The sequence below is a fragment of the Macaca fascicularis genome, chromosome 3 (genome assembly GCF_037993035.2).
Source record: "Macaca fascicularis isolate 582-1 chromosome 3, T2T-MFA8v1.1".
In the NCBI taxonomy this organism is placed as follows: Eukaryota; Metazoa; Chordata; class Mammalia; order Primates; family Cercopithecidae; genus Macaca; species Macaca fascicularis.
Genome location: NC_088377.1, coordinates 177,040,528 through 177,056,875, shown reverse-complemented (window position 1 = coordinate 177,056,875; position 16,348 = coordinate 177,040,528). Strand labels below are relative to the sequence as shown.

Genomic DNA, 16,348 nt, shown 5'->3' with positions numbered 1-16,348 from the left:
CTGAGAATTGGTTCTGTCAAGATTGTCTCTGGCAATCTGTCCCTAATTCAACTATAAATTATAGCTAAGGATGAACACTTAAATAATTATATATTTTAAATGATTTTTAAACTAAGGCCCCCGAGTGATGTGATGAGCATATAAATTTTTGAATGCAGGGTCTTTTGAAACTCTGTCTTCCACAGGAGTATCATCATATAGGTCTGGAAAAGATGTGTTCTTATTAAGACTTAATTCCATTTAGATTGAGACACCATTTGCAAATTGAAAACAAAAAGTTTGTATTTCCCCTAGTATGTGAATATACTGTAAGGAGGAATAAAAAGCAAAATAGTCTTTTTAAAAAACAGACTATTGTTTAGAGCTATTTTAGGTTCACAGCAAAATTGAATGGAAGGTACAGAGACTTCGCATTACATGCCCTGCCCCTGTCACATGCACAGTGTTCTCCATTATAAGCACCCCCCACCAGAGGGGAACATGTTACAGTGTATGAACCCACTTGATGATCTGGGTGATGAATAGGTGGCACACAGAGGCGTTTCAGGGTCGTTTTTAGAAAGTACAGATTAGTTTTAAAACTAATGTAGCTTTTTCAGATTGTCTTCTTCCACTTAGTAATGTGCGTTTTAGTTTCCCCTAGCGTTATTTTTTAATCACACATTTTACATAGCTAAAATAATTGAATTTCAGAATATAAATGCTTATTTTAAAAAACAGACATTTGTTTTAAAAAAATCTGAAAACCTTAATAAATGTCTCTTGGTTTGGGTAACTAGCACAATGGGAAAGAACCCTTAAAGATGTATGTTTGGTATGTTGTATTGGAAATGTTTATCACCATGACTATATCCATCTCCACTTCATTTAGTTTTATAAAATAATGAAGTTATATCATTTTCTGAAATAATTTTTCTTCTGAAATTAAAGTAAATCATCATTTAATGCCTAAAGAGTACTCTCTAAAAATGAAACTTATAACTGGATTATGAAGAATCTGTCAATTAAAATGATGTTTCAGAAAAGTGAAAATTTTATTCTTATTTGGGATTTTTGTTATGTTGATTTAAATGCTTAAGACAATTCGATGCTGATAGGAGCCATCTTTTAGAAAAAGATAAGACTAACTGATCTTCACTTGAAATAAAAGTGTGCTGTGTAATCAAATGCAGTAAAGAACTGGGTTTGATGTTTTAAATAACTTTTAGATAACTTGAGTCTTTTAATTTGGAAAATTATGAACATCAGCAATCTCAGGAATTTCAATAGATATATAAGCATAAAGAGATTTGCTGTATAGGAAGCAAAATACTTTCATCTGAATGTAAGCCTGAAGAGAAACTTCTGCCCCAATAAAAATATTTTATTGCCACTAAACAATCAAAAGCTATTACTGACTTCATCTGGAATGGCCAGTCCTGAGTGATCTGTTAAGAAATAAGCAGAACTTCACTTGACTAGCCTTAAAAAATAAAAAATGAAGAACAGCATGGTTTTTAGGAGGCTGTTAGAGAATGTCATAGCATCAAGCTCCAGAGAAAATGGTACAGAGTAGACATGCAATAAATGTTTGTGGAAGGAAAATTGATGGTTGAAAGTGGTGTCAATTCTGGAGGCCTGCAAAGCATGGATCTGTTTTGTGTTAATCTGGACTTTTGGAAGCATTCAGTCAGATTCATTTGCATATGAGTTATAATTCATTTTTTGGTTCTATTCTGGCATTGTGGTATTCATTGTTAAGATTTTGCCCCCTACACATCACCCACTCACTATGTGATTAATTTTTCTTTTTCCTTTTTTTTTTAACCTCTGAATTTGGGAAACCTCAGCTCTTGACTTTTCCTTATTTTTCCAACACCCCCTGTACACACATACACACACACACACACCCCTTTTGTTTATTTATTTATTTTTTGAGACAGAATCTCACACTGTCACCTGGGTTGGAGTGCAATGGCGCAATCTCGGCTCACTGCAGCCTCTGCCTCCCAGGTTCAAGCGATTCTCCTGCCTCAACCTCCCAACTAGCTGGAATTACAGGGGCCCACCACCATGCCCGTCTAGTTTTTTGTATTTTTTAACAGAGACAGGGTTTCACTATGTTGGCCAGGCTGGTCTTGAACGCCTGACCTCGTGATCCACCCACCTTGGCCTCCCAAAATGCTGGGATTACAGGCATGAGCCACTGAGCCCAGCCCTAACACACACCTTAAAAAAAAAAAAAAAAAAACTAACATATTTTTCTTATCAAGTGATTCCTCATTTGTGATACCCATAAATCTATATATAAATATTGGTAAATCTTCCGTGAAACACATATACGCAGTTCAGAAAGTCTCTCTAATACCTCTTTTTCAGAATGCTTCGTGTGTACTCCTGAGGTGTTTTAGGAGCTTTGTACTTTGCTAGGTAGGGAGTTCTTTAGGGCAAAATTGTTAGAAATTTTTCGTCTTGGTTAAGCCAAAGTCTTTTTCCAATTGTACTTCTTAGGTGCATTTTGTTAAACACATGAAGACCACTTGTCTGTTAACTTCTGGATGTAGATCAAACAGCCTCCCTTCTTTGAACCATTCCACACTCAACATGATTTTGAATTCTCTCAGTCTAATTCTCCTTTACATACATTTTGACTTGATGTTTCCTTTCTTAAAATATGAAGCTCACACTTGAATATAATAATCCACATATGATCAGATAATCTCTTATTAAAATTTGTTACTAATATTTGTATTTTCCCTTATGTTTATAGAGTTCTTTTATAAAAGTATCTTGTAGGGTAGTTATCTCCATTTGATAAATGAGAAGCAGGGTGGTTATCGTTTGTGATTTGCCTAAGGTCATACAATTGCTAATTTAGACATTGTACATCTGTTTATACAGTCTTAATGTTACTTTTTTAGGCGTTCCATTACCCAGTTGCCATACCAAGTATCATAAGCCTATTAAGCAAAACCACTAGACCTTTTCCCATACATGCTAATGGTTAGATCTTCTCCATTCTGCCCTTTACGAATGCATTTTTAAAAATCTAATTATCTGTTAAATTGTATGTGTTTGGATTTGGTATTGTTAGAATGTATCCTGTTTATATATCCCCATCTTACAAGTTTGTGTTATGAAAGAACTATGTGATTATAAAATGATAGATGTATGTTATTAATAACACTATTAATAACATTTGTCAAAGAATGTAAGAGTTTTGAGAATAGTTGTAGTTTCCGCTATTCTGTCATCTGTAGAATTGGCTTTCCACTTGCATATTTAAATGAACTTTGTGGGTTTTGTTAAGTATAATAAAAGCATGGGGTCAAATATAAGCCAAGAGTATTACAGAGACTTTTAGGCTGACTCAGTATCTCATATTCTGTGTAGATTCATCTAAACACTGCTGTTATCCATGCTATACTTTACCATGTTATCCCAAAAGGGAACCATCAGCAAATTTTACCAGAAACTGCTGAATTCAAGACATATTCCAGATATATTATACTTCTGACATCCTAGGAAGCCTATCCAAAGAATAAATTACTTTGATAGAATTTGTTCTTTATGAAAATTCATTTTGACTCTCATTGATAACTTTATTCCATTTTTGGGGAAGATTGAGCAATCAGTGGGATGGGAACAGAGCTAACTACAAACTCTTTGAGTTTAGATGGGCAACAGAAGGGGAAAGGAAGTGGGCCGTGGAATATATAAGGACTTTTCCAATGGAAAACAATTGTTAGTGGAACCTCTATGACTACTTGTTCAATTTCAGAATTAAACTTACTGTATATTTTAGGTGGAATCGAGCTGAGTTCTAGTCGAAATGCTATACATTATTTCCCATGAAAAATACCCCCAAACACAAGCAGACAGAACAGTGATTGATAAACCCATCATATTCATTTCTAAAGAAATCATCAAGCCCCAAATGTTTTAGAATTTTCTGAAGAACTAATTCTAGACTAGGCATGGTGGCTTAGGCCTATAATCCTAGCACTTTGGGAGGCAAAGCAGGCAGATCACCCAAGGTCAGGAGTTTGAGACCAGTCTGGTCAACCAAGGTGAAACCCCGTCTCTACTAAAAATACAAAAAATAAAATTAGCTGGGTGTGGTGGCACGCGCCTCTAATCCCAGCTACTCAGGAGGCTGAGGCAGGAGAATCGCTGGAACCTGGGAGGCGGAGATTGCAGTGAGCCAAGATCGAACCATTGTACTCCAGCCTGGGTGACAGAGCAAGGCTTGGTTTCAAAAAATAAAAATAAAAAAATAATAATTCTAAGCATGTTGCTTCTAGAGTCCGCCATTTCCTCCATTTCTGGTACTTTTTTAACAGTGGTTTTGTGCGCTTACCTGTGAAGATTAAGAGCCTGGGATAAAACTCATTTTCAGTCTAAAGATTTAAACTCATTTGAATTGAGCAGATGCTTTTGTGATGTCTTTGCATCTCTCCTGACTTAACAGTTCCCTTCTTCACATTACTTAATCTGTCCTTTTGGTTAGAAGATCATGCTCTTATCTAAAGACAGAAGGAAGCAAAATGAACATGGAACCACATTGCCCTGCCTTTTCTCCTGTCTTAATATGGCATCAGGCTGAGCAGTGGCCTTTCCTGATATTCCCCTTATTCCAAACATAGCTTTGTCTTGCTTTCAGCATTTTTCACTTTCCCCAGATCATTATGTATTCTGACTTTAATCCATAAGAATTATAATTTTATATACAAGTAGGTTATATACTTCTACCCATCTTTTCTTTCTTTTCAAATCTAATCCCATCAGATTCTCCCTGTGTAACAACCAACTTCTTTAGATTTCCTCTAATTTTCTTTTCCTTATAGATTTATTTATTATTGCATAGTCAAAATGTCATGTTTTAGCATCTTCTGTGGCCTGTGAATCACTGCTCTCTATAACCATGGGACCACTCCCACCCATCCTTTTCCCTATCTTTTTTGGATAGTTGTTTTCTTAAAAAACCTGGAAGCAAGCTGGGTACAGTGGCTCATGCCTGTAATCCCAGCACTTTGGGAGGCTGAGGCGGGTGGATCACGAGGTCAGGCGTTCGAGACCAGCCTGACCAACACGGCAAAACCCTGTCTCTACTAAAAATACAAAAATTAGCCAGGCGTGGTGGTGCATGCCTGTAATCCCAGCTACTTGGGAGGCTGAGGTAGGAGAATCGCTTGAACCCGGGAGGTGGAGGTTGCAGTGAGCTGAGGTTGCACCATTGCACTCCAGCCTGGGCGACGGAGCGAGACTCCGTCTCAAAAAAAAAAAAAAAAAAAAAAAATACCTGGAAGCCAATGTTCAGGGTTATATGTTTAGGAAACAAAGTACCTGCTGAAGTTCAGGTTCAGGCATTGTTTACTACATAGAAATGATTAAATCAAGATCCTTTTCCTAGAGGAGCTCAAAGTCTAGTTGTAAAAAGTGAACATGTAAACAAATGATTGTAATACACTGTGGTATTTGCAAAATAGCGAGGATGCTTGCCATCTAAGAACTCAAGTGTAATTATTCTCATTCCCTGCTTTTGTAAATCCCAAAATTCTGTCACATCCTCCTAGGGTTTCTGTTGTTTTTGCAGTAGCCAACCAGTTCTTCATCGGTCAGAATTAAGTCCAGAATAAAAGTTGTCTTCCTTATTTTCACCTTGGAAAAGAGAGATCGTCAGCAAGGAATGTTTTGTCAGGTTTATTTTCTTCTAGCCGATTTAGACTTCAAAGATGTTAGGGCGGTTGACACCCTCCATGTCTCTGCAATTTTGTCATTTGTTTTAGGAAAGTAGTGTTGGGTGAATATTCTGGTGATCTATGTATCGTCTCCTTATTTTACGTTCCCTTGACCATCTTTGGAACTCCTCACAGGGCTTTGTTCATGGTCACTGCTCAGTTTTGTGCTCACTTAAATGCTTCCCTCCAGGCTGCTGCTTTGACGTTTTACAGATCTTTTAAATGAATCTTTTTTGTCCCTTGCCTTCATTTAGCGTTGCTTATATATTCTGGTTCAGGTCTCATCTGATCCAGTCTGTGATGCTTCTAAGGGTGTATGTATCTTTTGTATTAAAATTTGTTTATTTTTTCCTCTTTTTTTATATAACTTTGCACATAAATATTTTTGTTTTGTTTCTTAGATTCCGATTCCTTAGGTCCTTCAAAAAGCAGCCATCTAGATTCTTCTTGTTCTCATTAATCTGATTCTCCTTCAAGACAGATTTATAGATCCTTATAGGAACATTTTAGAAGAGAATAATACACATTATGCAAAACACATCTACTTATATTTTGAAATGTTCCCACTGTATTTTCTTATTTGCTGCCTGTGGCCTGTGCATCCCTGTGTTCTCTATGGGATGTCCTTTCCCTCTTCCACATCAGCTGCTTTTCCTCTGATGTTTTCTTATTCGTCGTTTATCCTATATGTAGAATGGAAGAATTATTCACTTCTTTCTTTATGCCCCACAGGTCTTTGCTCATACTAGAATAGCATTTATTATCCCATGTTATAGTTATTTAAACACATTTGTCCTTCCCTTCTAATTAGCCCATGAGTCCTGCCCAGGACACAGACTGGTTGGTAGTATGTTTGATGGCAAGAAGAAATGCTTTGGAGTCAGACTGATTTTAATTGCTGACTGCAACACTAACTCTATAACCTGGGACAAATTCTTGGAACTACAGCGCCTACTCAAGTCTCCTCATTTGTAAAATGAACCTACTGCTTAACCTCATTGGATTGTTGATACTAAAGTAATTGAGTACATAAAGTGCATAGTGAGTGAAGGAATAGTGGCTGGAGTAGAAAAATGGGTAGAATATATCTTAGAGACTTTTGTTTAATATCTTGTACATATAATACTAGAATATTTGTTTTTAATAAAACATTCCTTCTTTAAACAGTTTTGATGCATTGTACTTTTTAAAAGTGTATTTGCTTGTGTTTTGGCATCTGAAATGCTATTAAAAACATATCATCTTAGTGGCTCATTTTCTTCAGTTTACATGCAGAGAAGCCTCTTGGACCCCAAAACTTAACTTACTCCTCCTGCATTCAGAAAGCTTTGCATCTTTTTGGAGAGAACCATCTGTTCACAGCATTATATAGATATGAATTAAACAGATTTTGTTGGGGAAAGTCACTTTCCAGCTCTTCTCAAGTCAGACCCTCGAGTCTGTGGATATCTTGATGCATGTAACATTTCTAAAACACTGAGCTACATGCTGAAGAATGTACAGGATGTCCCCATCAGGCTTTTCAGCAGAGTTGTGAGAGGGTGAAGTATGAGTACATGGAAGGGTTGACAGTAACTGCAGTTGATGGCACGGCACAGTGTGCTGCCAGATGAGTGGTTCAGACCCTAAGTGCTGTCCGGTGGAAGAGAAGAGACTTTGACTTTTGGAAGATTGAATAAAAACTACTTGAAGAGAACAAGAAAGCATTCTAGGCAAGGAGAATGGAGGGAATAAAGTTTAGAAAGCACAAGCCGTATGTAGCGGATCTGGATTTTTCTGTTTATGTCATTTCTGCTTCTTTCTACTAGTATAAACAAATTTTGCCTTTTTTGTTGTTGTTTTGGCTGTTACTTTGTTCAGGTTCTTTGTTTCTGCTCAGAACTCTTTTTTTCATTTGGGTTCTTAAGATTTTCCACTTAATCCAAACTCTACTTTCAGATCTATTAAACCCTTAAGATTTTGTCTGTGACCTAGTGCAGTATTGGTCTGTCTTGCTTTATAATAAACATAGTTCTAGAAATTTGAGTGTAAACTATTTAACTAGAATAACGTTTTCCATAAACTGATTTTATAATGTCTGTCTGTAACAATTCATTTACTGAGAAGTCATTTTCTCTGCATATTTTAGTTAATAAATTGGAAAGATTTTTGTGACTGCCCTGATGTACAGTATGCTTATATTATGAAGGCTTTCTTTTAAATTTCAATATGACAAATTTTGTCTGCTCTTTGAAGTTTAGTTCAGCATAAATCATTTATATTTGAGTCACTTAGAGATTCATTGTTGAGGTTTGAGGAAGTTGAGACTTTGTTCAAATCAAATACTGATGAAGATGCACTCCATCCCAAAACTGGGAGGAGATCATCTATAAGAGGGAGGGGTGTGGGGGCAGGAGCTAGGACAGGTTGTTCCCTATGTCTTTCTAAAAATGCACAAAGATTTGGAAGTCTAACTGGCAAAGAGTTAATCAGAGTAGGAACCAGGTTTCTGTTGTGTAGCCACTTGCACCAAGAAAGATTTGTTTAAGTAACCTAACCACTGGAGCATGTGGTTTTGAACTGTAAAGGACAAGAGTGAAGATGGAAGACAAAAGCTTTTTAGAAAAAATCAGGTTGTATTGAGCCTTTTGGTAATGACCATTAAATATGGCTCACAAACTGAAGTGCAGAATAAACACTTTTAGGTGTATTTTGTGACTGGGTCTCTCAGTGAGCGACATCCTCGCTGAGGATAAATGCACCCTGTAGGGGTGTATTTATTGTTTGATGAGAAGACCTTGAGGAGTTGGTACCAAAAATAAAATAGAGGCAAGAATTCCAAGAAGGCACAATATCCTGATTTGATGGCACAAAAATATATTCGTGGAAACATATCTACTGGAATTGTCTTGTTTGGGGGCTTGTTTTACGTGTGTTTTATCTCAATATGTTGTCATTATGCAGAGATCATCTATGTCTTTACCCTTTTAGCAGCAGATCTTATTTTTCAAATTAAATTTTACATGGTGCCCTACGTAAACTACATAAAATCAAGGTGGGAAGGAAGGATGCCTTGTCCTGGTACCCTGCCCCCTCAACTTCCATTCTTTCAGGTGAAGCTTTTTATGCCAGCTAGAAAAACTCATTGGCTTATTGCCAGTGACAGGTTACTGTTATGAGTAGGTTTGCCCACATTTTGCTATTTATAGTTTTACATTTCATAATAATTAACATATTGCAGTTAACCTGGAGAACAGAAAGGAGGGATACCCACTCTGTATGCTATTAATGCTAACGGTGTGTGCTTGCCCAAGCAGTGTTCTGTGAAAGGTCTGATGTCAGAATTCATTCTGAAATATAGTCTATAAGATAGTCATTGTTTAAAATGCCTTTCTGTGTACTTCCTAGTAAACAGTTGGACTTGTACAGTGTTATGTAGAAATACTAAAGATAGTTTCAACCTGTTGTGAGATTTTCAGGTTTGGCGTGGGAGGAGGGGGAAAGCTATGTAGTAACTAAAATGGCAACTCCACGAATGCTGCTGTTCTTCACCCACCAACACGTTCCCATACGTGTCCCAACTGGCCTGTCTTTTTACTGAACTTATGTAGCTTATTTTAATCATATACCACCCTGGGCGTTTCTTCTGTTGCTTTCTCAGATGTAGTTGTTGAACTTTTCGTGTATTTTCATCGTCCCACTGTCTAGACTTTTAGCCCCTTAAAAACAGAGGTCATGATTTAAGTGCTTTTATGTTCCACGCACACTGTAGGCACTCAGTAAAGAGTTGCTTTGATTTTTAGCTTGGCGGTCTTAATATATGCATTTTATACTGATTTTTTAAACTTGTTGTTGTTGCTAAAAACTAGACTTGTCAACTTGTTTAGTGCATCATGATCAGCTTACTATGGATTCTGCTACCTTGACCAGCAAAGTAGCAGAATTTTAACTATAATTTCTTCTTTAATAAGAGGTTTTCTGAGGCAGGCAAACGAAGTATACTGATACTTCTTACACAGTAGAATATGAAAGTGTGGCACATGGCATCTTGAAAGTACTTTAAATTGTGTGCCTTTGAGTTCTGCACTGAAAAATAGAACTACTACCAACAACTTGACCCCCTTTCCTGCCCTCAGATTGTTTAGAACTGAAAATAGTGTTTTGTTGTACATACTTATATGCCATAAAGTAAAATTTTTTACATCAGAAAACATCTAAATATATTATCAATTCTTTAAGAATAAACACTCCTTCCCTGATGTATTATACTATTACTAATTACTTTAAAAATAAAATTAGTATTGTTTTTAATATAAAATGTTTGGTAACTTGATTTTTATTTTACTTTGCTTGCTCTTTTCACATCTTATGGTAAGTTTAAAGTACTTTCTGGTATCTTTCTAATGTTTTAGCAATGAGAAGGCTCATTATTAGATTGACTTCACAGTACCGCTGAGAATGATGGGCGCTATTCCTAAGTTCCTAAAAGGAGACTTGTACACAGGGCTAGTTCCTGGCAGTAAGAAATACTCTGCCTTAGCTTCTTGGAAAGTTTATATCCATTCAGTATTGACCACCAGTGGAGCATTTGTTGTTAGGCATTTAGCAAGTAATAAATGTGCTCCAAATTGCATTTCCTTCTCTTACTTTTATCCTTATGAGAGAGTAAGGCCGGTGTTATTTTTACTTATGAATTAGGAGTCCTGGGATATACATGGCTAAATTATATTGACAGCCAGTTGTAGAGATGCCTTATACAACCTATCTACAATGTTTTCTATATGAAACCTACTGACTTATACACGTTGAATTGTACTCCAGTGTGAAGTCCTGTATACATAAAAGAAAATGAACTTGCATCAAGTTGAGTCAGTGGTCAAAGTCCTGGTACTATTCAAAAGGAAAATGTGCAGTCAAGTTAGATCATTTAAGAGCCCTAGAAGCAAAGGAATCGACTTCGTTTGTGTCAGTGGTTCTGGTTCTCAACTGGATGCAATTTTGCTTCCCTAGAAGACATTTGCAATGTCTAAAGACAATTTTGGCTATCAAAACTGGGGAGCTGGTACCCCTAGCCTCTAGTGGGTAGAGGCCGGCAATGCTGCTTACCCTCCCACAGTGCTCAGGACAGCGCTCCACAACAGAGAATTATGTAGTTCAAACTGTCAGTAGTGATGAGGTTGATAAACCCTGCTGTGTGTGTTTCAAAGAATGGAATTGCCAGAAGCCCTTGCAGCCAAGACAAATTTGGGTCATTGGGAGGGAATGGGGAGTCAAGGACGTGACTTCAGGTACGGCTGGACTGAGATGAGCTATTTTGATGGGGTTAGGATTAAGCTGATTTCCTTTCTCTCACCTTTTCTTTGTGCCAACACTTGGCATAGCAATAGTGGAAAAAACAGTGAAATAAACTTCTTTTCTTCTAAGCTAGATGGAATATGGTCCTATTCCAAGAGCTAAAAGCATCATTCTACTTCCCTGTAACGCTTGCAGCTTTACTGTAAGCCACACACCCATGCTGTCAGGCTCCCAAAATGTCAAGGCACATGATGTTTTGGGGGGAGGAGGGGTGTAAAGATTGTTGCATTATAAACTAGCTAATTTATTTCCCAAGGTATCCTGTAATCATAGTGCACCTGGGATCTAAATTTCTCACTGTTTCTGCATCATGTGCCATATGTGAATTTCTTTGGCTAACATACTCTTGCTTGATTTGATTAGTCTACAATTACAGGAACAAATGTCCCTTAAAACAAACTTTTTTAAGAGTAGTTTTAGGTTCTCAGCAAAATGGAGTGGGAAGTACAGAGAGTTCTCATATAACCCCTCTGCCTTTATTGTCTTTTGACTTTATTACTGATTTTCAAATAAGATTTATGTAAATGCAAGTGTTATTCTGTTAATGCAAAATTAAATGTTCCTCAGTTTCATTGCTCACTAAATGGTAAAGCAAAAGTTAGGAGCAGATTGGTCTGACTTATGGGCTATTCTCTCTCTCCCTAGTCAGTAGAAGAGGGAGGATCATCATTTGCATGGACTTCTTAGGGACGTTAGCCACTCGGTGTAAGAGCATTTATCCTCCTGAACATTTTCCCATGTAGTTATACATCATCTTTCTATTTCTGGGGGATTTTATTTTTCTTCCAGGAAGTTTTCCCTGTTTTGTTTTTGCCTAATTGGAAGCTATTTTAAGTTATTCAGCCTGACAGTTTGACTGCTTTAAAAGTTAGAATGTTCCATAGCCGTAAACCTTCCTGTAATTGAGAGTGTTCTAGGACTTAAATTTGTGATCTTGTTTGTGTCTCATGTAGTTAGGGAGCCAGGGGGAAACTAACGATTGTATTCTTGATTAGAATTTTTTTCTCCTGGCCACAAAGTCCAGTTTCTTCCTTGAGTCACAATATCTCTCTTCAAATCATGACCAGTGGGCATACTATAATGCTTCTGTGTTTCTCTCTTGCCTCCTTTCAATCGTGGATCTTCCCCTGGACTTTCCCTTTAATATTTGACCCTTTAAAAAATTAATAGTCTGTACAGAGTAGATCAAGAGAGAGTAAGCTTGCTTGCTTTTTTTTTTTTTTTTTGTCAGGGTTAAGGTTCAGGTTCTCAATAACAAGTTTTGTGAACTTGGGCAAATTATTCCTGAGTCTGTTTCTTTATCTAGTAAATGCAGATTGTTTATCCTCCTCTGCCTACCTCTCAGGGCTGTTGTGAAGATCAAATGAAATAATTGACTGTTAGAGTGTCTTGTAAACCATACAATCAATACAAATGTAAAATAATATGCAAATATAAGAAATGTGAGGTTTAGTAAATTACATCAATTATGAAATGAAAGTGGCTTGGAGAATGTATTTTCCCTTCTGATGTCTTGTTTTGTGTAGCCTAGAGAGCTTTTTCTTCATCTTAGTAAGTTCAGAGATGACCTTTGTTCAGTTTAGTTGTAGTTTTTTGTCTTTTTCTAAATAAGGTCAATGGAGTTAAATGCTTCACTTGTTGAAACATGATATAATTTGGCATAGATCAGTGGTTGGTGGAAAGCAAAATTACAAAAAGAAAATCCTGATTTTGCTAAGCAGTGTAGATCGTGCCTGATAGAACCTCCTCCTCCTCCATCTCTTCCTCCTCCTCAGCGTTGATTGCTAATCAGTTCTGTAGAATCAGAAATATTTTTCTATGCTTTTTTCCAAAACTCGTTTGTAATTTGATTTACATTCCTATTTTCAATAAAACAGCTATCTAAGTATTTGTTAAATAAAACAATTATCTAAGTAGTTGTTATACTTCACCCTTTTCCCCCCAACCAGTTAGTTATACTATGTGGATTCTGGATGGTAGTAGATCAAGTTAGTTTAGTCACAATTTATAAAAAGCCTTTTTTATGTTGCTAGTGTCTTCTCATGTTTGATGCGATTCATAAATAGACCCAGAAAACTGTAGGGCTCCAGGATTCCGGCTGTGAATGATCGGTCAAACTGTTGGAGTAGGGCAGGCAGACTGTGTTGGACATTCCATCTAAAAGGTGTCAGCTCCTGCCTCCTTGGCCTTAGTGACTAAATGGAAATACATTCTTTTCAAATTCAAAAGCCTGTTCATTACTGCTTTTCTCTTCTGAAACACATTGCCAGTTTTATAATCAAGAAGGACTTAATTATTTTTCTTTTTCTATTGCTTATGTTTATTCTTCATAAAATGACTTTTCTTCCATTTGATGGGCTGAGAAATAAGCTCCTATATTGGACTTTGCAGACTTGGCTTTTTTATAGCGTAAATCAGCTCAGCTGGCTAAATGCCTCACTAACTGAAACTTCATAATGTAGCTGGAACTAAATTGTGCTCTGGAGCATTGAGTCTTTAAACTGGATTATTGATTTACAAACCCATAATGGTGAAGAGGCTGTAGAGAGACAAGAAGCTCCCTCTCCTGATCCTTGAGCAGGTTTTTCCTCACTTACTTCAGGGGCTCTCAGCTCACGAGCAAAATCCTAATGAAGTTTATCCTGCTAGGACAACCCATTTTAAATGCTCAATAAAGAAAGAATAATTCTTCTCCCGCTTAACCACTAAAGAACAACATATGTTTCTAACGTAGCTTTTTATTTTTTTTTTTTTATCTTTCATTTTTTTGTTGGTAAATCTCCCAGACAACAGCAGTTCTGTAGAGAGTTTAAATATGAAGGAATGGCAGGACGGGCTAAGGGCACTTCTACCCAACATTAACATCAACTTTGGTGGACTGCCCAATTCTTCTTCCCCCTCCAACGCCAACCACAGTGCACCAACCTCCAACACTGCCACCACCGACAGCCTGAGTTGGGACAGCCCTGGCAGCTGGACAGACCCAGCCATCATCACAGGTAACTTTCTCACTCCCTTCAGCTCCACTGACTGCCAACAGTTTGGTTTTTAGCACAGATAAAATAAAAACCAAGATCTCTTCAACATAAGCTTCTTTTCACAAAGCTGCAAGTGTGGAGTGGCTTGTTTCGTTCTCAGGGGTCATGCAAGTCTCATTTAACCTGTCGGCCTAGTTGTGTATTAATAAGAAGGCATTTGGTGCCTAGGTTGCTTCTTCTGGTTTAAGTAGGTGTTAACGTCTAGCAACATGTGTATTTTGTAGGCCTCAAAGTACAAAAGGATCTGACTTACTCTTCTTATAAGGAACATACTCCACTTTTTGTTATAAAGCTCTCTATTATAAGGCTGTCTTGTTACGCATCCCTGTCAGAGGAAGAAAAGCACAATTGGGAAATGCCGTCATGCAGTTCTGGGGAATGGTATTTTGCAGCTGTGCCTCTGTGACAGTGGGGGACTAAGTCTAGTTCAAGAGGAGGCATGGGTTTGTGTGACAATAAGTCTTGGTTGTTGGGGGAGGATCAAAGGAACAGAAGGTTTAAAAGGTCTCATGTGGAAGGAGTTTAAAATTGTAATCTCTTCTGTGTTTCCTTTTGGTTTTGTTTTCTAAATTTGTTTGATGACCTGTTCTTTCCACACAAACTCACCATTTTCCCTCTTTTTTCTTTTCTTTCCTTAGGTATTCCAGCATCTTCAGGAAACAGTTTAGACTCTCTTCAAGATGACAATCCTCCACACTGGCTAAAATCCCTTCAGGCCCTCACAGAGATGGACGGCCCCAGCGCTGCTCCATCACAGACCCACCACAGCGCCCCCTTCAGCACACAGATCCCGCTGCACAGAGCCAGTTGGAATCCCTACCCTCCTCCTTCAAACCCTTCCAGCTTCCACTCCCCACCCCCAGGCTTTCAGACGGCCTTCAGACCCCCCAGCAAAACCCCCACAGATTTACTACAGAGTTCAACACTGGACCGCCATTAGGCAAAGAGGAGCAACCATTAGAAAATGCAGGATTTGTCCCACTCTGTTTTCTCCCTCTCAGCCCACCACCCACAGCTCCCTTCTCATCTCTTATGTTCTGAAGAATCCAGTACCTGATCAATTTTTTTTCTCCCTACCCCCAGATGCAATGCGATCACAGGGTCATTACCATCTCTTTATTAATTGTAAAAGTTTTTGTTGATCCAGCATTTGAGTGACACTGTTGAATGTTTCTAAAAATGCCTTTTTAAGGAGAGAAAAAAAAATCAAAGGGCAGTCTCAATACTTAGAAAATTATTGTTTGTCTGTTGCGCATAATAATGACATAATCTGCTTAGCAGAAAATGGCGATTAATCTATAGGAAAGGTCAAGTAAATGCATTATCAACTGCAGAAGTTTGAAAACCAGGTTCATTTACGTGAGATTGCTAAATGCATGGGGGAAAACAGTGGTCCTAGCATCCATCTTGTATTCAGCTTATCATTATTGCAGGGAAAATGCTTTTAATTTAAATTAATTTTTAATTATTTTGGCAAGTTGATGGCAAGGACTTGATTGTGTCGTTAAGCAAAAGAATGTATTGGAAGTTGATGGAAAGACAAATTCATCTGTAGTAGTAACTGGCTGATTGCTAAAGAGTTTATAAGGAGGTGAGAAGTAATTTTTTTAAAGGAGAAAATTTTTTTGGCTTTAGATTTAAAGTAAATTGAAATGTTTTAAAGAAAAAAAGTATTCACAGATTTAATACCTATTAATAATATAAGAGCTGAAATGTAAGTGATTTCTTCAGTCCTTCTCCTCTGTCGGAATCTTTTTTCTTTTACCGTAAATTCACCTGACGAGGGCACTCTGAGATAGCACTGCTCTGGGGCCATCTGATCACCATCAGGAGCAAACCTCTGACCTCCTTGCCTGCAGCTTTTACTTAACCCTGTAGTTTCTGGACGTTTGTGCAGTATTGAAAAGACAGGAGAAAAGAAAACAAAAACCTGGTTATAACCTGACGCTAAAACTAAAAACAAGGAAATGTACCTCTTTCTTCAGAATTAAAACTAAAATCTTAAATAAAACAGAAAACTTGATGATGACACTTGGGTTGTTCTTGTTTTTGTTTTTCCATTTTGTTGCATGTGAGTTTGAAAGATTTTGTGACAAGTAGCCATCAGATGTTTCCATTTGATTTTACATCTTCAACAATAGGGAGGGAGGATGGCTTAGAAGAAGAAAGTGGAGGATAAACAACGATTTTATTGTCAGTCAGTGTCATCCTTGAAGTTCAGCCCATCTTGTCCTCAAGAACCCTCTTCCAGTGGCT

At 37.4% G+C, this 16,348-nt stretch overlaps 1 protein-coding gene across 4 annotated transcripts in view; it reads left to right on the top strand.

Annotated features, from left to right (window-relative positions):
* The window catches only part of CNOT4 (CCR4-NOT transcription complex subunit 4), a 143,710-nt gene extending 127,587 nt beyond the window's left edge, over positions 1 to 16,123 (top strand). For 2 of the 4 annotated variants that reach the window (XM_005550854.4, XM_005550853.4), the window contains exons 11-12: positions 13,841 to 14,053; positions 14,731 to 16,123. In XM_005550854.4, coding sequence (XP_005550911.1) covers positions 13,841 to 14,053; positions 14,731 to 15,032 — 515 coding nt within the window. In that variant the 3' untranslated portion in view covers positions 15,033 to 16,123. The remainder of the gene's footprint in view (positions 1 to 13,840; positions 14,054 to 14,730) is intronic. The other 2 variants (XM_005550856.4, XM_005550855.4) reach the window with 1 other exon arrangement.
* The last annotated feature ends 225 nt before the right edge of the window (positions 16,124 to 16,348 follow it).